Below are 25604 nucleotides of genomic sequence, written 5' to 3' on the forward strand. Positions count from 1 at the left end.
GTTTGTCTCACTTTTATTTACATAATTGCACAGCCCGTTTCCCCATGACACTGGAACGTGGCGGGTCAGAGACACTGATTTCCCACATCCATGAGCTGAACATCTCCTCTGGGAAGGAGGAGAAAACTCAAAGAGTTGCTATTGGGTTTTGCAGGGGCACATGCGACAATTCCAATTATTGGCAACTACGATAAAGACAATGAAGCTGAGAGTGAAGCCATGGCTGCGCAGCAGCACAGGGCCAGGCCCCAGTTGCCCCCAGCCAGGGACTTCTGGCTTTCACAGTTGCATATTTGGATCAACAGTGGGTTTCCTAACCAAAACACTGGCTCCATTAAGTCCTTACTAGGGGAACGTGGTGTGGGAGTGCACATCCTTCGCTACCTGCCAGAACTAGACACGGTGCAAGACCAAGCTCCTGGGAGGCAGCCAGGGCTGGGAAGGTTAAGCCAAATCCCCAAATTTTTCTTCACTGGGAATGTCCTGGTGATACAAGGTTTATTGGGGAGGGGCTGAAGAAAGGCATACCCAGGACAAGGCACAGAGCAGTGGTGCAGCTCTCACTGCCAAGGGAAGGGGTGTGTGGAGGGAGGAAGCGCCTGCATGGGAGCTCCACTGCACAAGCTGATTTGAAGCAGGATGCTACTGTGCAGGGACCGTAACTGCAGCTAGGCTGGAGAGGCCTCTCTGCACTACAAGCCTCCAGGAGATCCTGGGGACAAGTCATCCCTGCACAACAGGGAAAAGGGAAGGTGCCCATGGGTACGTGGCAGAAGAGAAGAGACAAGCAGGGAAGCTGGCAGGGAGGGAGCAGAGGAGCACAGCCTGGCTGTAGCAGAAGATATTCACTGCGTGATCAAACGAGACCCTCACGCTCAGAACAGAGACCAGCTCGGACCAGCCCACAGGGGCCCACAGCTGGGCAGAGACAGGCTGCTGCAAGATGTGCTGGGATATCACCGAGTTGCATGAGAAATCTGAGACAGGAGATGGAGGAGAAGAGCCCACACAAACCAGGCCACAGGGCTGGAGCAATCCTATTGGGAGAGATAGGACACTGGCCCCTGCTGCTCATGCCACCAGCTACTTCCAGCCTAGGATCAGGGAACAGGGAACACATAAGGAAAAGCATCCTGTTTTGCAGCTAGAGAAAAGGAAGAATGGCATGCGGTGCTTTGAATTCAAGAAATTGCAGGTCTCGATCTAGCGGGGCACTGGACTGATCCACTTGGTTTCAGCAAAGAAGCAGAGGGACATAGTGTGTGATACCACCACCCACTGCAAGGACTCAGGCAACTTGGAGCCTGCCTCCTCCCTGCTATCTACCCTCACCATTGCCAGAGTGAGAGCCAAGGGTCACGCCAAGCAGCCACACACACCGCTGGAGCACCCAGCAGGGCAGCACCAACACCAGCATCCTTATGGCCTGCCCCACTCATGGGGCTCAGGAAAGCACAGCCTCAAGCACAGGCATCTTCTGGCAGGCTGGGGAGGCAGTAGAGAGACAAGGACTAAAGCCAAACTCAGGGAGACCCTTGGCAGATTGGGCGCTCCAAGACAGAGGAGCTCGTTAGCTGGGTGTGCTGGAAAAGCAGGTGGATGAAGGAAGAGGAGGAATGCTGGCCCCGCAGGATAAGGGACTCGGAGCCTGTTCTCTGTGAACCAGCGAACTTGGGGTGTTTCACTAGAGGAGATGTAACAGGCACGCAGCGCTTTCAAGGATGAACCAAATCACAGCAGCTCCGCCAGCTGCTGCCCAGGAATGTGCAAATAAAGCACACAGAAAACAGCCGAGACCACCTACGTCCTGCCCAGCAGCTGCAGAGCACAGCCTGTCCCATAAGGTTTGTGTGTAACTGATACTACAAGAGGTCCAGCCTCAAGATGGTGAAAGGACATCAGCAAACAGAGACTCCAACTCTCACCTTCTGGGGTCAGGAAAGCTCCTTTCTGAATCTTTTAAAAGCAAAAGGCAATGGCGGGTTTAGCTAGTACGAGCCATCACTTCCTGCTCTCAGATCCTCCATCTACCTTTGCCAGACATACCAAGAGCTGAGCGCATCTGAGTCCTGGGGATGAGCCAGGATCTGCAAGGAAAGCATTTTGTGAGATCACGTCTGCCCAGGAAAAGATTTTCTCATTCTGAAACTTATTTTGAAATTCTCAAAATTACAGTACTTTACAATACAAAATGTCTCCATTCAGTATCACATCATTTTACTCCTTCTGGGATTATAATAATTATTAAAAACACACAACTTTCTAGAAAGGACAGAAACACCACGAAAGAGACCAAAGAGTAATGGGAAAGGCTGCTGCAGTATTATCAAAACCAATTTAGTGCAAAGGAGAAGGGGACTTTCAAGAACGGTCGATGAAAAGTGTTCTTTATATGCTCATTTGGAGAAAAGGCATAGATTTAACCTCTGAATGAGATCAGGCTGCCAGCTTCTATACTGAAGCTTAGAACATCAACACAAAAGGACTGAAACACAATATGCATGGCCATTAAAAAATAATATTATATATAGATATATATATAGAGAGAGAGGGAGATATTTTCCACATATGGTATTTAGTTATAGGAAAGTGTCCCTGCAGACAGGCGTATTCTGCCATCTGGCTCTTTTGGGCCATTTCACATGACATTGATTATCTGTCTGTTTGCCATAGTATAAAGTACGTGCTGACTGCAAAGTCCCTTCAGGTGGGACAATTGTTTTCTAGTGCCTCCACTGTTGCCATGTTTCCTGCGCATGCGGGGACACCCGACCTTCTTTGCTTCTGCCAGCCGCGAAGGGCTGCCCTCGCCCCAGCGGCCACGTGGCGCAGCGGCCAAGGGACGGCTCAGACGGTGGTTTCATCCGCGGTCTTCTTCATGAGCTTGGCAGAGAGGAGGGAGTGGGGCACGGGGTGAGGGCTCCGTGAGGCTGGGATCATCAAGCGGACTTTCTGGTTGGTCCTTCGCCACTCCGAGTACAGCTGGCAGTGGTAGCGGAACGAAACCTGGTGGGCAATAATGCATCGGTCTGGTTACCAAACCCCCATCACAAGTGACAAAGACCGTAGAGGGCCAAGTGAGATGCAGTCACCCACCCACCCTCTGCATGCTCTCTGCATATTCCTTCTCAAGCCACCAGCACCCCCCAGACAAGGGAGACAGTACTGACCCTGAAATGGTTTGGGGCACTCCATGTCCCAAGGCTTTGACGAGGAATCAATTAATTTCTGGTAACACCAGGCTGAGCATGGCACAGCCAAAGGGGCTTTCTGGGCAGCACCAGGACAGAGGGACAGAGTTGGCTCAGCTGGGTTTGGGTACCAGGCCAGTGAGATGTGGCAGGGAAGAATCACAACTTGCCCTTTCACTCTAGCCATGGGCTGAAGTGAGTGCCTTGGCTGGGCAGAATGAGGGGTTCTCAACAGGACCAGCCTCCTCCCATCTCACAGATCCTGGTGGATCTTCTCTCCTTGGTCTGTAACAACAACACATAGGTTGGACTCATTTTTTCTGACAACACTGTAGCCTGGGAGACTTGTCCACCCGGAACAAGACAGGAGAGGATGCAAAGGCTGGAGGGGACCTAACCAGAGGCATGAGCTGGCCCTGCAGTTTCAGAGCAGACCTGCAAGGGGGAGCTTCAAGCTGTGCTTCCCCAGCAGGCTGGACTCCTTGCTGTGTTCTTTTGCAATCATGAACTCAACTACAGATTTTCTCACAGCTCTTGCCGATTCCTTAGCTTTGAAATTAAACTCTTCTAGAATTTGAGGAAGGAGTAAAACCAGCATATATTTCCTTCCTATTTATTTTGCTAGAAATTGTGAGTAAGGAAATTAAATAATGAATCCAGTCAGTGACTCATCAAAACCAAGCTTTCGTACTTTGTACAAGTACGGGAAACGTTTAGCTGGCAAGCAGGAAGTACCAAGAAGCGTATCTGACAAGGAAAAGTCAGTATTCCTATCACTTTTGGATAGGTCTCAGACATTTGCTATGAGAACTGTGCCATGGCATTGAGATAATTAGCTCATTGATCTGTGCACTCCCCTTTTTCCTGTTCTAGAGGGACAACTGTGGGAATAAGGTTGTTTGCTGATAAACAAGAAGCAAATGCATCTCACAGTCTTCAGATACAGCATATGAATGGGGAGGTAATGGTGCAAACCTCAAGGAAAGCTCCACAGGAAGGAGCTGCAACCTTGGCCATGGCTTCTCTCACAATCCTCACACTGATTACAGCCATCACCACCTACCCATGCAACAGCCCTTTGTGCTGCACAGCCCATGGCTGCACAGAAGAATTGCAGTTGAATATGGTAAATGTGAATAAAGGGGCTTCACTTAATGCCCTTCTCTGTTCAAGGAAATGTGAAGCACAGCAGAACTAGAGCCATTTTAGTCAGGACTCATTATTTCACAAAAAAAAACCCCATTCTTCCATTTCCTTCAGATTTCCAGCTCCTCCAGACCAGTCCTGGGACAGAGAAGATGGAAGCACTTCCTCTTAAGGTTTCCAATTTTAGCTTGGCTTTCTCCAGAAATCAATCTTATGCAGCACATACATGCAGCAGCAGAGACTTTCCTCAAGAGCTGCTGGTGCACTGCAATTGCTGCATATTTTGACAGAAACACAGATCAGGCACTCTTGCACCCCCCCAGAGCAAAGGCTGCAGCACCAGCTCACCGTCCACTGGCACCTGCATCTGTGTGGGAGAGTTGCAAAGAATGTCCTAACCCCAGAGAAAGCTGTTACTCTGAGAGATCAAAGCATGAGATAGCAGGGAAATGAGCTGTGGCATTTCCACTGCCTGCAGAACTACCAGCTTTTTGGGGTCCCACTATTTCTCCTCCAGTAACTGCACTTCTTCCCTTCCCAAAATGCTGCTTCCCAGCAAGCAGCTGGAAAAGGGTATCAACAGGGCATGAGCACACACAAACAGGGCTTTGAATAGGAGAGCTAAAATGAAGATCCAAACCCAGAAACCCACCCAGCAACACAACACAGAAGAACGGAATGGGAAACAGCGGGATGGGAAACTGAATGGGAAGTCCCCGGCCTGGGAGCCCCTGGAGAGAGCGAGGTCTGGGGAGCCCCAAGGGCTCAGGGAACGGCAGGGCAGGGAGCTGCCCCCTAGTCCAGCTGCTCCTCTGGGCTCTCAGCTGGGAGTACTCACAGATGTGCTAACATAGCAAATTCACATTTGCTTTCCTGCTCTTCAGGACTCACCCCAAGCTGCAAGCTCCCGGCTGCCTAATTCAGCATGTCCAAAAAGATGCAAAGTGGGGCATCTGCAGGAAGCTCTTTCCCAGCACAGATCAGTTCAACACCCAGACAGAGTCAAGTGCAGGTTCCCAGTAATCCCCAGTGCCTCCAACCCAGCAGCACAGCTGTAAAGCCACAGCAGCGGGTCAGGACAGGCTGGCTACCCAGTCTTGGCTCAGGGCTCGAGTCCAAAAGCCCAGTATGTGAGAGAAGTCAGAGGTCTCCCCAGGGCCGGAGTGTTTCTTGCACACATCCTTCTGTGCTGCTGACATCTTAAAAATACTGTGTAGGACTTTGTTTAGTTGTGGGCCACAGAGACAGCCAATGGCCAGTGTGCACGTCCTTCAGGCATGGCTAACATGTGCTGGGCAGCACAAAGCATGGAGGGACATGAGGGCAGATTATTTAGGGGTCAAATATTTTCAAGATTTTATTTTTCCCCTAAAACATCTGGGTATGAAGTTTGTGTTTCTTCCCAAAAATAGGAACATGCACAACACCTGGAACACTGCCTGCCGCCAGCACCAGACCTTCCCACCCAACTCCAGCCACACTTGGGCATGTCTGCGCCCAGGTACATGATACCCCAGGGAACACAGCTCCCCTGTCAGTCTGGAAAGTAGATGATCAGGACGTGGTTTCTCATTCTCAGCAACAACTTTAGCAGCTCCCATTACAAGATAATTAAATGCATGTTCAAGAGAAAGAGCCCTAGGTTTTCGCACAAGGGAAGTAAGAAACAGCTGGCTGCACTGATGCGGTGCAAGCCAGTACTTCGATCCCCCTTCTGAACAGAAACAAGGGCCTGGGCAGCAGACACTTACCAGCGTCCAAAGGACGTAGATTGTGAAAAGTGCTATAGTTAGTGCTATGAGTCCAATGGCCTCCAGTCGGCTGTTGAACTGCAAATGATCCTGGGCTCCGCGCAGACACAACCAGCCAGAGATTGCCGCCAGGGGAGTAATGAACAGGAAACACACCATGTCACAGAAAAGGGTCCTCTTCTCATTGCGGGGACCGGGATCCTTCAGCCACTGCCAGAAGGAAGGGAAAAAGGGCATTAGTCAGCAGCACACAGAGCACACAGCATGCTAGCAAAACAGAACTGCTATGCCGGGAAGCTCTCACGTGCTCTCTGCAGTCTGTATGTACCTGGTGCATATCCTTAACTCACATAAACCTTCACAAAAATAGAGCTAGAGAGCATCAAGTATATTTTCAACAACCAAAAAGGGAAAGGGAAGAGACAGCTGAAGAATATGTGCAGGGCAAGGCAGTAGTAAATACAGGAGCTGCCTGGGCTCTTCACTGGAGTACCAAGAAGCAGGCAGCAGCTAGCAGCCAGAGGAAGGCCGGTTCAGTAAAGCCTGGCTTAGTAAAGGTCTGACAGGTCTTGGATTGAGCTTCAACAGAAACATATCTGCAACTGGTGTAGAGGCTATGGGAAACTGGGGCATTAGGGTCTGTGGCCAGGCCAAGCCATAAGGGCAACTGTCCCAAATCAGTCCTCTGGTTCCTTTTGGAGAATTGTGGCATTTTAGAGTTTCGCTCCCGATTTTAATCAAACCTGAAATACCCAGGTCCACCTGAGAGACTGTGCAAGACAGCTTTGGAGAAGGAATGCTCTCAAGGGTATGGGCACTGTCCTTGGCGCTTGAGCGAGCTGTGGCAGTGCAGGGCCATCAGTGGGAAATGCAAACATCCATGCACCCAGTATTTTCACTGAGATGATGACAGAGAGAAAGAAAGCATATCACTTCAGCAACTAAGAAACCAAGACCGGAGAGGAAAAAAAAAAAAGAAAGAAAAGCAAAAAGAAAGTGAGTAACTAGCGGGAAGTTTTGCACCTGAGCGGACAAAGCATGACAGCAGCCAAGGGGCCATGCTGTTGGGCCGGCCCTGGCAGAGGAATGTAACACAAACCCATTTTCTTTTACATAATAACCTGCGCCCAAATCCGCATCTTTCTCACAGAGAAAGCCTTTGACTATTTCTAAAGAGAAAGCAGCACAGCTGTCAGGTGAGGAGAGACACAGAACTCAGCTGGCTGGGGGAAGATCCCCCATCGCTTTCTCCCAGATCTCAGTGGATCACAAGTGACCATGAAGGGATGAGGCCTGATCATACAGAGACAGCTGCTGAAAACTCCACCTTCATGACTACAAAATCCCAAAGACCTTTCCACTCCTGGTGGCCAGCCACTGGCCACCACGTTACACACAGAAGAGATCTACCAGGACCAGGACAAAGCCAATTCTAGTGTAGTCCTTCCCATTTTCAGGCTTGCTTTCTTGCCTCCCAGGCTGTAAGTGAACTGTCACAGTGGAGGTTACTGCACTTTGCTCTGTGTTACCAAGAGGCTTTGCAAGCACTTCCATCTTGCAGCTCTCAAAAATTAGCAGGTTACAGAATGAACGCAGCTGTGTTGCAGGCAGATTTCCCTCAACAGGCAATCTCTAAATATTCACTACTTTCAGGAGTCCCAACTTGCTTCCAGAGTGGGTTGATTTTAGATACTTTGACAACAGCAATTGTTCTACTTTTCCTGGGATTATGCTATTTTCAGCCTTTCCTTTCCTTTTTTAGAACAGCAAGCAGCTGTGGTTCCTACCAATACCCAGAGTTGTTACACCACATTTTTACTAGTGGTTCTGTACTCTGGGCTGCTGGATCCTTCCTCCTTTACTGCACAAGGATGACTGGTCTCATTTAGGACTTTTTTTTCTCCCCCAAAAAAATAAATAATAAATTGGAGAACATGATTGAAAAGGCACAGTCAGAGCAGGGAAGGGAATATTCCCAAGGCAGCCAGGGCCAGGCAGGCACGTCCTGCTGCCAGACTTGGAATAGGGTGCCCACTTTTGAACAGGGAGCATGAAAAGGGACCCGTCTGAGCGCTACACACGCAAATCTCCTTCCCTACAGGGGAAACCACAGTTTAAATAGCAATACAGAAGGGGTGGTGGCAGGTATGCAAGAACTTAACGAGACCACGTGGGTCAAAACAGAGCACTGGCAGGTAGCCTGAGGACATGGCTGGCCAGAAAGACAAGCAGAAAGTGCTGGCCCAGAAGGGGAACATGGAAGGGTGCACACATGTTAGTGCAGATTTAACTACAGAGAGAGTCTAAGGTGAGGGATTGTACAGCGAGACACAGCAGAGGGGTGAGGACAGGGTGAGAAGCACCGACAACTTTTGTTGAAATGGGAAAGAGAAGGGGGAGGTGGCAAATCTGGGCAAGGGACAGCAACGTGGCTGGGGTGGTCAGAGCCACAGCAGCAGCACGGTCTGCAGTCACCTGTGATAGGACACCGAGCTGGCCAAGAACAGAGGAGAGGATGCTGCAGCAACAGATAAGAGCCTGGCCAGGAATTTCGGGTGGGAGGACTGATAAGCAAGATATTTTAGAGAAGTGACCTGAAGCGTCTGAAAGACCCAGGCAGAGCAAGAACAACTGAAGCTAGAGAGCAAGCTGGGAGCTGAAGAGCACAAGACAGATCTGGGGACAGAGCAACAGTCCTGCAATAACAGAGGGCAAGTTAGAAGCATTTTAAAGCCATTCTGAGCACGACTCAATGGCCAGACAGTCAGAAGGAAATTTCAGAGCAGCCACAACTGTGGTTTGGCCAGGAGGAGCTAGGAGAAGGGAGGCAGACGTGCAAGTCACCCCTTGTGTGGCTCTGCAGAGGAGATTAGTGGTGATGAGCTGTGTGGGGAAGATAAGGACCACACACGCAGTCCTGAGCAACCGTAAGAGGAAGCAAGGGTGGATGGCAGCTCATCTACACAGTAAAGCTGCTCCTACAAACAGTGCATTGGAAGCCCCATCATTCGAATCCTTGCCATGTGCCTGGCTTTCCCTACTCCAACCAGCACAGTGCTGCCTCAGGTAAATGCTGAATTACCCCAGCTGGACCAACAACCCTCTAGCAGAAATGGGAGCACCCCATCCCCTGTAAGAGGACATCTTGGGCCACTTTTGACCCTCATACGATAAGAATCTCTGGGACTGAAGGCAGATAGGTATTTTACTGCATCTTACTCTATTTATATTCCTTGTGACCTTTGAAACTCCTTCTTCCTCCCTAAGATGGGAGCCAAACATGTAAAGGCAGGAAGCAAATTAATTTCCTTTTGAAGCAGTTGATTTAGTTTGCCAATATACACTGACACAGTAAAAAAGAGAATACAATAAGCCACCCTAAGGGTGCAGTGTTTCTGGCACAGCAGCACATCACTGCATATGGGACTTAAAATAAACCTTGCAAACAATCCAAAAAGTGGTCAGTCAGATTAAACAATTTTTGTAGGGAAAACTATCGAGTAAACATGGGAAAGCAACAAAAGCGCAACTTGGTCTTCTTCCAGGCCAAGTCCAAAAACAATTGCTTCCATGCTGCAATCACATGTGAGACTAAAGGGAAAAAGGTAGAACCGGCTGCTTGCTGCCCACTTCGGCTATGAGTTGGGTCTGAGACCACCCTGCTGGAAACAACCTCCCTCTGCTTGTGCAACAAGAAGTTATTCCAGGTACAATCATATTTCTTTGTCCTCCAGCATGATCCTGAGGCTCTCCCAGATGTTCTTTCTACTGGGATCAGCAGGGCTGTGGAAGGGAGCTCATTTCTTGGACCCACGGCAGGCCTATGGGATGATGAGTATCTGATCTTTGGATGTTGCAGTGCCCATAAAACTAGGGTGAGCCCAGGTGACAGAAGGCAGGAGGAGGGCATGCAGAAAAAGGCACCAGGACATCATCAGCTCCTCTAGAAGCCAAGAACAGAGCTCAAAGTACAACAGAGCAGTCTCCCAGACAGCCCATGCGAGCACCTGCTATTCCGCATGTCTCAGAGTTGGGCTCATTCTGCCACTTGGGACCAAGAGGAATTGACTGATGAGGGATCTTCCCAGCAATGCTCAGCACCTTACAGTCTTTCTGGGGCATATAAATGGGTTTTTTAGAATAAGCTTTCATTGACTTTTACAGCTCGCTCACCTTGTGTGGCAAAACGTACATGGCTGTGAGCTATTAACCCGTTTCATAAAACACATTGCATGCAGCATTCTCGTGCCAGCCGATGGCAGTCCCATGCCAAGCAGGATCAGCACAGTACAGAACCAGCAGTCTCCAGCCAGCACGTGCTCAGGTCTCTCCCAGCTGGACCACCGGCTCTCATGAGCACCATTCAGGACTAGCATGACCTGCCAATCTCACCAGCTGACCCTGCCACAAAGCTCCCCATGTACTTCACAGCTACAGTATGATGCAAGCCACAGCACCAACAGGACTATCAGCTGTGTTACAAAACATCCTGTGTCCTTTCTGTCCACCAAAGTTAGCATGTGGCTGCTCAGGCGCCTGTTGATTTTCCTTTCACTGCTGACCTGGTGCCTGGCTACGTAAGCCAGAAAGGAAAACATGACCTTGATTCACAGCAGCACGATTAGCCCTGTCCCTGCCCTGAAAAACATGTTGAGTCAAAAAACACAGCTTCAGAAGAGGGACCATCACACCTCTTCTCTGGGCACCCACCAAAACCTCCTTGCAGGCCACTGAGCTCCATGGACAGCCCCAGCAGGATGGTCCTGTTTCCTTTACCAAGGTGGGGAGGGATGTTTTCTGATGGGGTACCCAGAGTTCAGGAAGCCAAAACCCAGAAACACCCCTAGCCCTGCAAAAAGAGCAGTTCAGAGCAAAGTTATCCCTCCTCATCCTCCTTTCCCCACGGCACAATTGGCTGCCCTCAATGCTCCACAAACCTCAGCAAGCTGAATCTTTCCTTGAACAGGCATGAGAGCCTTTCCAATGCACTCAGCCTGGCTCCAGCCACCACAAAGAACAGGGCACTGGGCTGACCCAAGAAAAACAAGAGCTGCAGGAGCACCAGAAATGGTGGACAGGAGAAGCACTGACCCAAGCAGTGCTGCAGGTTACCAGGACACTTTCCTACACAGCAGCAGGTGTTTCTGTGATTGGTGTCACCATGAGAAATGCCATGCCACAACATGCACAAATATGACATCATGGCACTGCCAGCAGCTGCACCTCAGAGAAACCCCACTGGTAGCGGGTCCTCTAGGTCCTCAGGGTACAGACAGGGCTGGACAAATTGGTGAAGATGGACATGTAAGGAAGAGACTAGCGCTGATAAGTGCCAAGAGCGCAGGGATAAAGTGTTTCTAGTTTTGTCCCCAAAGAGGCCGTTCCAGTTTTGCAGAGCAGTGCCAGGGACTGCACAGAAACATACCAAGAGGATCTAGGGTGGGATCTGAGAAGGGAAAAGATGAGAGAGGAATGGGACTCAGCAGGAGCCAAGTGATTTGTTTTTCACTAGATACAGGAGTCTAACATAGGCCTGCACTGAGAAAGGAGGGAGACAAGCTGAGGAAGGGGGTAGAGGAGCACAGATGAGACAGTGAACGGTGCAGTGAGTTCAGCAGAAGAGTTCAAGGAAAGCAGAGAAAAAAGTCTGTCTGCAACAAAGATAATGCTGGAGGAAGGGTGGGGGAGAGTTTACATCACATCTCAGTTCTCTGAACTGGAAGGGGGCCAGTGATCACTGCACTGGGTGCTGCACCCAGAGGCAAAATTTCTTTTCCTAGTAACATAAGCAGAAATAAGAATACCACTATTACTCCCTGAAAACCTCACTTTGCTTGTACCACAGATGTCCCAGCAGTACCTCCCACAGCTACAGAGGTACGAGAGACTAGTGAGATGGAGCAGAAAGACAGCACATGGCAGACCTACGGGAGGTGTCCCATACTCCAGTGTGACCCAAACAGCCAAACAAACCTCTCTGAGAATTTCAAACATGCTTTGTTGCAGGCAACAGTTGTGTTTGGAAGCTATACTTCCCTTATGAGAAAAAAAAAAAGAAAAAAATCCACTGACCTATATGAAATATCCAGCTTAAGTGAACAAAAAGCATTAGCAGTCAGTGAAAAATAAGCATCTTTTAATCAAAACTGCATAATAAAACACAAAGAGAAACAGTAGGAACAAAAAACTGGCAGTCTCTCCTGTGCTGCAAATACCCTTGGAAGGAGCTGTTTTGCAGAGGCATAGGCACACGCAGATATTCCTAAAGCTGCCCTTTCTAAATAAAGCATGTTAACACACATATTGCGGGAAAGCACCAGCACTGAAGACATGGAAGCAGAATCTTCTTGGGGCTCCATCATGAGACCTGCTTGCAAGGACAGAAATATGGGAACAAAGGGTGTGGCTAAACTGTTCCAGTGGTGGCTGATTCACCAGAGAAATCTTTTTTGGAATTAGCGAGCTGTCTCAAATGAGTTTTGCTTTAGCAAAGGTATTAAATGCTTAGAGAAGCATTATGAACAAGTCATGCATAACACTCATTAGCTTTTACCACCAGGAGACATTGGCTTTCCACAGCCTGGTAATTTTAGCAAAGCCAGAGCCTTGGCCTCGGCACCAGAAATTCATGCCCACTCTCAGATCTAAGTCCGGTAACCCCTAGGTTCCTCTCCCCAGGATTTACATGATGTGTGGACAAAAATACATCCTTCCTCTTTAACATGGACTGACATTTTGCTGGGATTAAACAGCTGCTGCTCAGCCGTCTGCCCGAGCTGCCAGCCCAGGACATTTCCACACAGACTTTGGCTGCTCAGCACAGACCCGTGGCACTGATTGCCCAACACCAGGATTGCGCCAGGCTGAGTAGGCAGCGCGGGCCAAAGGAGATGGGAAACCAAAGCTGACTCGCAGCATGGGCAGATGGCCTGAAATGGGAGTCTCTGGAGACTGGAGGTGATGTTTTTCTTAAGCCCATTTAGAATCACTCAGAGGGGACAAAATTAACGATAGGTTAAAGTTAAAACCCTTTACAAGAGGTCAATGAAATGAAAAGAGAAATGAGAGGGTCAGTGCCACAGCAAAATGAACGAAACAAGGCAGCCATGGAAAGGAAATACTTTTTCTGGTAACCTGGGAAAGCAGAGAGGGCAAATGGGCAGGAGTGGGCTCAGGTACACAAAACACGGACCAACCCATGCTCCCACCTCACTTTGTGGGCAGTGGGCTGCAGCCAGGGAGAAGACCAGGAGCTGTACAGAAGGACCACACTTCCTTGTGGCTGTAGAAACAAAGCCACAGCATCACCCTTGATAATCCTTTCTAGAAATACACAATACATCCAATACAGTACCAAATGTCTCAATCCACGCAGCTCTGCCCGAAATCCTAGAGGACAAAGCATCTTCAGTGAGGAGAGCACTTTGTAAGAAAAAATAGGTTTGCGATGGATTTAGCTTCAGACCAAAGAAAGAAATTTACATGGAAGGGAGAACACTAAGCAATGGGGCACATATTTAGACTCATACAACGAGCTGTCCGTAACAGCACCTACCTTGGTTCTGCCGGAGCCAGAAAAAGGCAGGCACCTTCAGACAAGCTAACCCATCATAACTTAGGTATCTAAGGAGGCAGGAATTAATTGATCACAAGAGGCATTTCCTTCCCTCCATAGTCTATAGGGCTCTAAAGAACAAGGTTTGGCTGAGACTAATTTGAAGTGTAAAAATTTAGGGCAAATAAACCCAACTCTGCCTAGAGAACTGTGTGACCATCCATGGCCTGGGAGAAAGAGCCATCTAGACTGAAGCAATGCTTCATTTGCAAAGGAGCTCATTCTTCTATAATGCTCTGACAACAGATACTGATGTTTCCTGAAGATGAATCCTAGGCAGTAACTGCATTCTCTGTGCTTTACATTGTTGGAAAAAAGAAGAAACTACCTGTTCCAGGAAAGCTGTATGCACTGCAACTTTTAGTTTGAACATTTCATCTAAATACCTGGAAAACTTCAGCAGTAGGTAACACAAACATATTTTGCACTTTTTGACTATGCCAGCCATGCTGGCTAGAGTCTCATGGATTCAGATCACTTCCCCGTAAACATATGGATGCCCATTAAACTAACATTGATGTAGGAAAGTCAAGTACCGGAAAACCATCCCTCTCCAAGGCTTGGCCACCTCATTTTCTGCTGGGGACATGCTCCTCACTCGAGAGCCCCACTCCACAACCCTTTTGCGCTGGAGACCATTTCAGAGAGCTAAACAGAAGCCACTCTTTCCTTTCACAGCACAAGCACCGGCGTGGCGGCATCCCACACCCGTGGCTACAGACCCTCCCCAGGCACCTGAGACCGCAGTTCGACTCTCCATCTTCACCTGCAGTGGTTCAAAACATGGTCCCAAAAAAGTACTCAGCCCATCAACCTCACAGCCTAACAGTTAACAACAGTCTTTTGTGTTTTTTTCAGCTTTCAACCAGCTTCTTAGTTAAAAAATAACTGAGCTAGGCTGAACTGCAGGAGATATCCTCCCTGCACCCATGGGCCAGCCCGTGGCTGCCAGAGCTGGCTCCGGGCTCAGGCGAGTCCCCCACTCCCGGTTCAGAGATCAGGCACACTGGCAGCAAACACTGTTACTATTTTTACATTGAACAGACCACAACATAAATAAATGGCTGCTTGAAGAAAATAAAAATCCAATTCTAGTAAAAAATTCTCTTTAATCCATGCTGAACAAGGTTGCTGTCTTCCCTCCCTAAAGGAGGCTGCAAAATTAAATTACTGTTTGTGAAGTGCTCAGATATCACAACAATAAGTAACCCAGAGAAGCCCATGGGGAAATGAATTAATTTTGTCTTGTGAATGGGGATACAAAAGAGCACATAGCCACACAACACAGCAGGATAAACGAAGTTAGCCAGCAGGCATCTTTCACCCGTGCACGGATCCTGGAAAACGCAGTCTGTGACCACGTAAAGACCACACTGTAAATGCAGATCTACAAGAGGACTGAAGTAAAAACTAAGGCAATTTTGGTTGTGGCATTTCCTGACTTCCAAGAACTTTCTGCAGCTTCCGCAGAAGCATTTCAACTCGACCATGTAGCTTCCCAACAGCGCTCGCCAAAACGCCTCCTCCAGTCCACAGTCACCTCTCAGCCTCTCTCCTTCTGAAAGCTCTTCAAACACACATAGACAGAGCTAGTTCTTCTGATGGCCCATTCCCACGAAGATCAGCAGTGCTGACCAGTGACCACCACAGCCACTACGAGCAGCTCTAAGTCTCCCCAGGCTGGAAAGGTAGGACACAGCAGAGAGAACAGCAAGAGCTAGCTTCTTTCTCCTGTGAGGACCAACATCAGCAGGTAGCATGTCACCTAATTCTCTTGTGGGTTTCACAGTGGCCACATGACAGCAGAAGAGAGCTACGATGCCTGGATAGCCTTTCACACCTGGGACAGACCCTTTCATCAACACCACTGCCATAAAGTATGCTCCCGCATTGTTCCCAGTCCTAGTCTCTAACCCATTTATCCTCCTCTACTCACTAATTTCTATTTTGACTTCCTAGTTTTACTTGGTGAACAGCAGATTTTTTTTATCAGAGCTACTAAACAGCACACTCGCACATGAGCATCACTTCCCCGAAAATTTCAAAACGTTCCCCACCCCTCCTCGCAACAAAGGAGTGGAGAATCTCTCAGATAAGGCGGTTGAGGGAACTGTGTCATTTTTAAATGACTAAGCAGCCTCTTTCCCTAGCGGCCTTCTCAGAAACAGATGAGCAACTTGGAGATGACACTTCCCAAAAGTATTTGGTGAAGAGTTTTCGCCCAATCTGGTGTGGAGATGAGATTACACCAGACTGCAGACAGAGGGTATTAATGGAAAGTTCCAGCAAGCTGGCAAGGTGGTTATCAGCTCTTTCAGAAGAGCTCTGCACTAAGGACAGAGCCTCTGCTAACAGCAGGCGCGCTTTTGAAAGTGACCCAAGTTCTGTAAGTTGGCCTCTAGGTGAACAAAAAGCCCAAACAAACATCACATGGTGAAGCACACTCATTGTCACTACTTCCAATGAGCACAGATTTCAGTAGCGCAGAAGCTCAGAGCAGTTGTAACAACTCCCAAGGAAAATGAGAAACTGAAGTCCAGGACGTTTTCCCTGGACTCCAGGCAGGGACCAGAACATTTTACAGCATGGTGGAAGTAGTACAACAAAAACAGGTGGTCTTTCCAGCCAGCTGAGCCACTTCACTCTAGCAGGAGCCCTCCACTCATGACACACCAGGTATGGAGTGCACATGCTGATCAGCTGAACCAGGTTGTATGGACACCCGGCACACCTGCGTGCATCAGCCACAGCCCACATGCTGCTCAGTGCAGCTTGTGTCAGACTCACAGCACTCCATTGCGTGGTGGGGAAGTGCTGCTGGCCCCTGGGAAAGAGCAAGAGCAGGCTGCTGCCAAGGAATTTATTAAACCAGGCTATAGGCTGTTCCTCAAGCCCGGGAAAAAGCTTGCTGCCGATGAACTGCAGGCAAAGGAATTGCTCTAGGGCTGTATGATGATGGCGAGCTGCACGTTAGATTCTACAGCAGGGATCACTCTCACTGGCTAACTGGTGACTTTTCATCAAGTGCTTACCAGCCTCCAAACTCAGACAGTGTTGACGGCACTTTATGCAAGCTGTTCCCCTAGCAGACACAGGAGACACCAGAACAGGGCAGATCATCCCCTTCACTGTCCTCAAAGGCAGTCCCCAGACATGAGAAGTAACAAATAATTTGTGTCCCAAAGCCTTTGACACCTATCAGTAACGGTTTGAGGGGTCTCCTCCTCTCTGAAAACACAGTGGTGTTTCTCTTGCATTTGAGGCTTATTAAATGCTGCCCACGCATCACCTCTCAACACTCAGATTGCTTGTTGGTCACCACACCCTTAAGGGCCCCAGTTCAGAAGGGCTCTTCACAGATTTCACCAGGAATTAAAATTTGATTGTCCCAGGCTGCTCACTCATCCACCTTGGAGTACAGACAAGAAGGCAGACAGAAGACCCATGACTTTCCTGTTGCACTGTCCCAGCAAGCTCCTCTTGCCTGCTGGAGGCACAGACATCGGTGTCAGAGGAGAAACCCCTCCAATATACACTGGTCTTTGAGCTTTTATTCAAGTATGCAGTTTTCTAAGCCTGTACTTGTTACGAGGTGCTACAGCATCTGTGAACTATGGCTAAACACACTTCCACATGTTTGTTTCTGGGCATGAATACTTTACTAGCTCTTAAGCTAAAACATCTGAAACCTGCACTCAAAATTTTGGCCCGCATAAGCCCTAACAAACTCACTGTCACTGAGCTTGCCTGCAGTATGTCCTCAAAGCCAAGATACAGCCCTTCCCAAATGTTTTAAAGCAGTGGTTTTCAACCTCTGAAGCAACCATTTGAGAGTTTTTGGTCAAAGAGCCATTTTACATGTTTTAGCAGCTGGGAGAAAAGCATTAAGACTCAGACAGCACTAACCACTGACGTAGTGCTCTTTTACAAATTGCTTTGCTAAATACATGGTTTGGTTTAGTGCTGTACTCTAAAGCCTTCTCCTGTCTGGGGCCATCAAGTCACTGACAGTCAGTTATAAATTAAACAATCATTAAAATTGAGTATCAATTTCGCAAACTGAAGCTTGAATGCTTCCCCAGTTGGGGGACTCTTTTCCCCTCCAAGGCTTGCTGGGCACCCAGAGGAGATGGGAGTGTGAGAAGGAGAGCTGGGACTGCAGGAAGGAAGAGAGGGCAGGTATGGTTTCCAGAGGGAGATGGGAAGGGAAAGGAAATAACCTCTAGAATTGATGGAAATGGAAACAGAGATGGGAAAAACAACTTAAAATTCCAATTGTGACTCAGTTTTAATCTAACTGATGGAGCAAGGGGAAGGACAGAGTGGACAAGAGCAGTCACAGTTACAAAGCAGAATTAACCCCTGCCTCCCCACACATACACTTTTGGTGGCAGGCACCAACAAATCTCCAACAGCTGGCAGGTGACAGGACTCTGTTGTTAAGAATGAGCTCTCAAACCTTCTCCTGCAGCCTCACTGATGACAGTGCAGCAGCAGGAGCATTGCTTTGCATTGGTTTGAAATGCTATCAACAGGAAAAGTAACTTCTGAAACAAAAAACAGAGCTATGTGCCATAGTCCAAACACAGCCAGGGAGGAACGTGATGAAAAACACTGCAGGGACAGGGTGCATGCAAAGAAGTGAAGTATTTGCAGTGGCAGCTCCCGATGACCCTTTGCCAATTCTGTCATTGCTGATGGCTGCAGGACTGAAGGGCTCCCAAAACTGTTAACTGTAAATCCCCACCCACAGACTGATGCTTCTCTGCAGTTGCACATTGTGTTGAATGAACACCCAAGCCCAACCTAGCAGCAAACTGACAAGGGAAGAGCCTGCCTGCAGTTTCACAGGCACCAAATGGGATCTGAACAGGGTGCGGGCAGCAAGGGCTGCAGGACCTTGCTTTGATCTTCCAGGTTAGACCTCAGGTCTGCCAGCAACACCCTCCTTCGTGGTCCTGCAGCACCGTCAGAAACGGTAGGCATATCAACATTGCCTGCTCACCTGCCAACACAACTCTCACATGTTTAGACAGATTAAACCATCTTCTAATACAAACCGTTACAGCCTTTTGTACTGTAACTCACTGATTTACTTATTCCTCTTTGGGGACGTGCACGTGAATTCTGAGGTCAGAAGATGGCCTGGTCCAAGCTGCCCTTGTTCCCCACATGTAAAGGGCTTCATTACAGGCAGCTGCTAGAAACTTCGGGGGCCAAAGGACATCTGAAATGTGAGCACAGCAGACCGCCTAAACAGGGGAATGAAATGAGCCTTGTGATAAAAAAAAACAAAACAAAACAAAAAACCAACCCACCAACCAGAGCCTGGATTGTACCTTCCAACTCTGGGAGGCTGATGGACCCGTCTGGAATCTGGCCCCCCTAAGGTCAATGCAAAGAGGAACATAAGGACTGGCTGAGCCTTGTCCTGCTTTCTCCTTCTACTGGGTGGAACACAGGGCAGCAGCAGGGCACCACAGCTCAGCAGGAAGGAGCAAGGCCCAAAGGCTCTGAAGCACGCATTGATATAAGTCAAGGGAGTACATGTCTTTTATGAAGAGTATCAACAATCACATCTCACTTTTCAGAGCAGAACATGACAAGGAAGTCACACGCAAGAGCTGCACTAATGCAACACTTTAAAGTAAGATTAAAATTCACAGGAAAAAAGAATATTTCTGAGAACTTCATATTTCAGTCGGTGGTGTGGTGACCTCTGCATTTCAATGCTCAGGCATTAAAGTATATCTACAAGTGCCATGTTTTCCGTAGTCCTACAGCCTGCCACTGGTAGGTAGCATGTGTGGGGTTCACAGGTAAGAGTTGCCCCAAACATCGCTACTGCATTCTTGCAACTATGTCACTTGGTCTGATAAGAGACTTAATCTCTCTAAACAAATTGTTCTTTGTGAGTGCTAAGGTACTGCAAGGAGGAGGAGACAGCAAGAACCACAAGGACAGTAGGGCAAATCAGTTATTTTTCTCTCAAATGGTAAGGAAATAAAAATGAAGCAGGAATAAAGTGGTACCTCTGTCAAAGGTCTTGGTCTTCTCTCTACAACAAATTCTGTGTGGCAGAGCTCACAGTAACTTGTGTTGGAGGAGGATAACCATTTTTCCAGGCAGCTCTTGTGCACGGTGCCCAGTGTTCCTGTGCAGTCACACGGGGAAAGCAGTCCCTCCCCACTTCCACCTTCATGACAGATTCGACAGATGGGACCGTCACTAAAGAGGCAGACAAACAGAATGAAATCACTGTCAGAGCAGGCAGAACGATACAGCCACATCAGAGAATGGGGTCCAATCCCACCAAGCCCCAGAATGGTACAAACACAGCAGGCAGCACGTGGCAGAGCACGCCAGGCGTGCTGCAACTCTCTAAAGCAGCCTGCTGCAGCAAGAAACCAGTCTCAGGGAAGCGTGGAGGTGCCTGGGACATTTTAGGTCAGTAAAATCTGGAAGTTGTGTTGACGAGCACCACAACCCCCACAAGAAGCTGGCACGTCAGCAGGGCCAGCTCAGCTGGCCACAGAAGGGACCACAGCACACGTGTCCCACAGTCTCCAGCTCTGCTTACCGCGGGCAGAGAGGCTGACACCAGACTCAAAACCAACCCTGAAGCACTGATGCAAATCCAGAAGCCCAAAGCAAAGCTGGATGATCCACAGCATGCCCCCAGCCACCTGGAGCCACTCAAGAGGTTTGCAATCATGTTGCATTTATCAGATCACCTATCCACTCTCACCCCATCTCTGGTCTGCATCGTGGGTTTAGCAGTAACTGCATAAGGAACAGCAATATCTAAAGACCCAACTACATTGACTCTGGAAGCTCAGCTCTCCAAGGACACAACATATTTCATGGCAAGCAGTCACCCAGACTAAGCTCTTGACATACAAACCCTCTGCCCATCACAGTGCAGTAACTCAGCATCCCATCTGCACACTGCCATACAGAGAACTGCTCTGCAGCGTTTGGGCCTTTAACTGGCTGCAGAAATGCCTTGGTGCTTCAACAGCAACCACTTCTCACCCCCTCCTTGGCTAGAAGTTTCAACTACAAAATCAAATCTCTTTGATCGTGCTCAAGATCTGCTCTCTTGGGACCTCACAGAACCAGAGATGCTTATCAAGGGAAGTATCAAACACTTTCAGAGACACTTGAAACCTCCCCCACCGGAGGCCTGCACTGCTGATCACACTCAAACCACCCATTTGCTCCCAAGGTGTTCCCTCCCGCCTCTAACTAGCACCACTGACTGTGGACTATTAGTGCTACTGCTCCAGCACCCAGAAACTTAGCTCAGGTGTATCAGATGATACTCATGCAAATTTTCATCACAGACTAAAGTCATTGTCTTTGCACCTATGTAAACTCAGAGCAACCAGTGTCCTCCTGTAGCAAGGACTTCCTCTAGCTGCACAAAGAACCAAGTCCTTTTCACTTGAAACCTCTCATTTGCTTGTTTTGTGTACTATCCCCTAATTCCTGTCCTGTAAAAGACAATGTTTTCCACACACCCCCGATTTACAGACCTCAGACCTCCATCATGGCCTGCTCAGTCACCTCTTTCACAAGCAGAAGAGTCCTAGCCTATTCAGTCATGCCTTAGAAACACATCCACCTTTCTTATCACCTTCTCTACCCTTCCTTCTATCTCTTGCATTTCTAAAACATCTTTTTAGAGCTGCAGAGACCAGAGCTACAGTTTTCAAGATGTGGGCACACCAGAGATTTTTGCAGTGACTGTGTTCTGTTCTTCATTGCTTTCCCAAGCTTTAGCACCTTATTTGCCTTTTGGTCACTGTTGCACATAACTGTCACATGCCCAAGATCTCCTTCCTCCAAACCCACAAACACATATGTAAATCCCAGACTGTTGTTCTTCATCTGCATCACTGCACGCTGAACTGCAACCATTATTTCAGCCTGCAGTCATTTCCAATCGCATTCAGTTCCCTAAACTCAGGCATCTAGTGCCATTTTAGGTCCAAGGGCATCCATCCCAGCTGGCATCCGAAGGCACAGACTTCCTAGAAGCCCTGTGCCACATCTGCCAGCTCCATAATGACGATGTCTTGGGCTCCCTGGGAAACCTCAAATGGCTCTAGATTCTCAGCAATTCAGTACATCTCTTCAGTGTTCACTGTTCATCAAGATCATTTAGGAATAAAATGCTGGACAGCAGAGGCCCAGTACAGGGCTACCCTCCCTGGAGCATGAAAACAAGCCACTCACTAGTATCTCACTTCTTTCCCACCTTCCAACCAGCCATTTCTTTCACACAACAACCGTTCTCTTACATTCATAGATGCACAGATTTGGGGGTGGGAGAAAGGGTGAGAAAGGAACATCTTTATTTCAAAGACCCTATTGCATGTGTCCTCTTGAAATCCAGGTGAGCTTTATCAGCTATCACCTTTTTCCACATATTGCTGACAGTACAAAAGCCACACTGATCCCATCTCACACTTCATCCTCCACTGCTATTATGACTTTAAAAAAAACCAACACCTGACTGCAAAAGAAGTTTTTGGGATTGCAACACAACAGTCAGAACAAGCAATCTGCAATCTTCAAAACTAGTAGTGCTACTTCCATTAGTTTGCACAACCAGACAAAACAGAAAGCAAGAGCAAGACAAGGAAACACAGTGCAAGGAAAAGGAGCATACTGGGGGAAAACGTTGGTGGGACATGAAGGGAAGAGAAGAGCCAGCAAGAAAAAGTACACATCAGCTCACTAAAGGAGAAGCACTACTCCTCTCCTGGTGCACCACAGGAGATCTCTACCACTTCCAGCTCAATGCTTAGCAGGTTTCATCCCAATTGGACTTTTAAATCATGTTTAGGGCTGTGAAGCAATGTACACCCACTGCACCATCCCCTTCTCTCTGCCAAACATCACTGACCCTTGTTCTCTCCTCATTTTCATATGCCTTTTATTCTTCAGCCACGACAATCCCTGCAACAGGCGTTTGGAGAGGTGGTGGAAACTCCATCCTCAGAGATACTGAAAACTGCATTGGACAAGGCTCTGAGCAGTCTGATCCATCTTGGAAGCTGGCCTTGCTCTGAAAGGAGGCTGGACCAGATGTCCTCCATAATTCCCTTCCAATCTGACTTATTTGATCATTCTGTAACCTTTATTGCCATAAAGCTCAGTGCTGTATCAGAACAACAAAATTACAGTCTACTCACACAGCCTTTAGTGACAGGAACAGACTGAAAAAACCCCAAGCCTCCAGTGCTCTCATGCATCTGTTATTTCCTAAGAAAAGCATCTGTAAGATATTTCATCCGTTCTCTTCCTGTTTGAGAAGTTTCATATTTCCAGTGCATTAATATAACCTTGGCTACCAATAAACAATCCAGAAGGAAAAAAATTTGCTGACAGTGCGAGAGGAAAAAAAAATTTTCTTATCGGCCTCCATTTTCCTTCCTTCCTATCCAGAGGGGGAGGGGGCCTGCTCACACTCCACATGATACACTCTCGAACACAGTTTTCCAGCAGGCTGTAGAGACCATATCACTAACTTAACCTTTCGGTACAGTCACACTGCTCCTGGCTTTGGTTTGCTAAGTGCTGGTGACAAGGAAGAGAATGAAACCCACCACCACCAAAATGAACAAACTGGTGTCCCATGAAGATGCATGAGGAATCCTGTTGTTTGTTTTTTAACATGTAATCCCAGGCAGTCTCCCCAGCCATTTTTTACACCTCCACAAGTTTTAAGGGGTCACACAACTTCTTGCCCAGCCTATCGGTTGTCAGAGAACAAGCTCAGTTCCCTTTGCATTTTTGTTGATCTCCTCCAGGTTTGCTAGATACAGCAATTACATTTGCTTCAGTTCTCATCTAGCTTTCCTCCCTCACATTTGCAGTCACCACTTTAACACCTCATCAACGTTTGGTCAAATACATTGAAAAAAATAACAGCTGTTCAGACAGGATTTGAACACAAAATGTGACCAGTCTCACTAGCTGGACTGAACGATGCTGCCAAGTGTCCTCTGCTCTGGAAGCTGCTCAAAACATATGATGAGAAGCCACATCAGTAAGAGTGAGCAAGTGAAGCTGCCACACATCCCCTCTAGCAATAGCTGGACACTGCAGTTCCTGTAACACAAACACCCTCCTCTCCCTGGGGGCTGCAAATCGACACCACGCCTTTACTCCATGACCATATCTTGGAACAGGGGCTGTGCTCCGTTTTCAGCCCTTAATCACCTCCATGAACAGCAGCCCTTGCTAACATGGCGTCCCACCTTCACTGCTGCTCAGCAAGGACTTGGCAGAGGCATACAGCGAGAGGCCACCTGTGTCATCGCATGCTGGAGCGGCCGCAGACCTGGGGAGTTTTGATGAACACACGAGTCCCAATCCACCAGCACATGCGACCAGCGTGAGCTCCCGCAAAGAGAGCGCAGGCCTGAGAAGCATCTGGCTAATGAGGATTTGCACTCAGTATCAGTGCCCTGGCAAACTCCTTCACAAACAAGACTTTGTCGTCTCCCTCCACCTCTAGAGCCACAAAAAAAGGGCAAAAAAAAGCCGAGGTGCAGTCATCCCAAGCCCCTTCCCCGAGGCAGCCTTACCTCTGTGCGCCCAGCGCCTTGATCACCGTCGAGAGAAGCCGTCCATCCTTGGTGGTGACCTGCGTGACATACTGTGGGCGACCGATGTCGGAGTCCTCCACCGACTTGGAGAGGGCAGCACTTCCCGGGCAGTCGCACAGGGAGCCGGGGAGGTGGCAGCAGTCGCCCGTCGTCATGGCAGCTCCAGGCCCCTCTGCCCCAGGGACCGGCACGGAGACCTGCAGGAAAGGCACCTCGGTAAGAGCCCGGTACCATGGACCACCCAGCCAGGGTGCAGGTCCTCCCTTTGCCACCCTCCTCCAGCCGCTAGGGCTGGCAGCGCCCCAGGGCCCCAACAACCACGGGTTTTGCTAGACTTCTGTCCCCTTTAATAGGCTTTGTGAGGCTGCCTTACCATAAAATTAAGGCTCCAAGTGTCCTACTTACATAACTTAGTGTCAGAATTGCAAATGTGCCTTTCCCAGAGAGAATTTCTGGCACCCACCCTTTAACCTGATGAAGCCTTTCAAACCCAATGTGCCAACACAGAGATGGGAAAAGCAACCAGAAGCCCCACAGGGCTGTGTCATTCTGGCTAAAACTTTCCTGAAAACTTATGTTCATACCCTCTGTAGAAGTTGCCAAGTTTCACCTGAACATGGCACTTAAACCGCTTTGTGTGGCTTCATTCAGGGAAGCCCTTCTCTCAGCTGCATTCAGGTGCTTCCTGAGCCCTTTAAAGCCTGTCCACCAAACTCAGAAGGCTCACCATCCACCCCACCTTTGATCTTCTCTTTTTTTATTTCTTTACAGAAATGCATGCCCTTCCGTTTCCACATCCCACGTGGTATGTCCCGGCAGTGAACATGCAGGTATTAACCACGCACAAGCACTGAAAATTCTCCCAGAGCTCCACAGAAACAGCAGCAGGCCGGTTTTCCTCCTTTCCCTTTCAACGGTCCAGACCAATCATAACTTTTACACAGCCACGTGCAAACAGCAAAGCACACCATCATGTTTTTGGCACTTCTGCAGTTTACCCAGCAAAGAACGCACAAAGAACAAGCAGCAAATGCAAGAATCGGGGAGAAGATGCAGAGAAAAAGCCCAATGTGACAAACCAGGAGCTGGCTCAGATGAGCCACGTGCAGACGGGAGAGCTCGCTGCCTTTGAGGGAAGGCAGCAGCTTGCCCAAGCTGCCAGCAACAGCCATGTTCCTCCCTGGCAGGGGTTATCTCAATCCCAAAGACAGGCATGCTTTGCAGATTCAGAAAAATCCCATTTTCTCCAGTCTCCTTTAGCCTGGTCCCTAAGAGGCAG

General features: G+C 48.6%; 1 protein-coding gene across 4 annotated transcripts in view; it reads right to left on the reverse strand.

Moving 5' to 3' along the window:
* The window catches only part of MARCHF2 (membrane associated ring-CH-type finger 2), a 37381-nt gene continuing 11777 nt past the window's right edge, over window positions 1-25604 (reverse strand). For 3 of the 4 annotated variants that reach the window (XM_049809097.1, XM_049809098.1, XM_049809099.1), the window contains exons 2-5: window positions 24305-24522; window positions 19736-19931; window positions 6089-6298; window positions 1-3006 (exon numbers count right to left, since the gene is read on the reverse strand). In XM_049809097.1, coding sequence (XP_049665054.1) covers window positions 2848-3006; window positions 6089-6298; window positions 19736-19931; window positions 24305-24480 — 741 coding nt within the window. In that variant the 5' untranslated portion in view covers window positions 24481-24522 and the 3' untranslated portion in view covers window positions 1-2847. Of the gene's footprint in view, window positions 3007-6088; window positions 6299-19735; window positions 19932-24304; window positions 24523-25404 lie in introns of all 4 variants that reach the window. The other variant, XM_049809096.1, reaches the window with a different exon arrangement.

This window comes from Accipiter gentilis, chromosome 8 (genome assembly GCF_929443795.1).
Source record: "Accipiter gentilis chromosome 8, bAccGen1.1, whole genome shotgun sequence".
Classification (NCBI taxonomy): Eukaryota; Metazoa; Chordata; class Aves; order Accipitriformes; family Accipitridae; genus Astur; species Astur gentilis.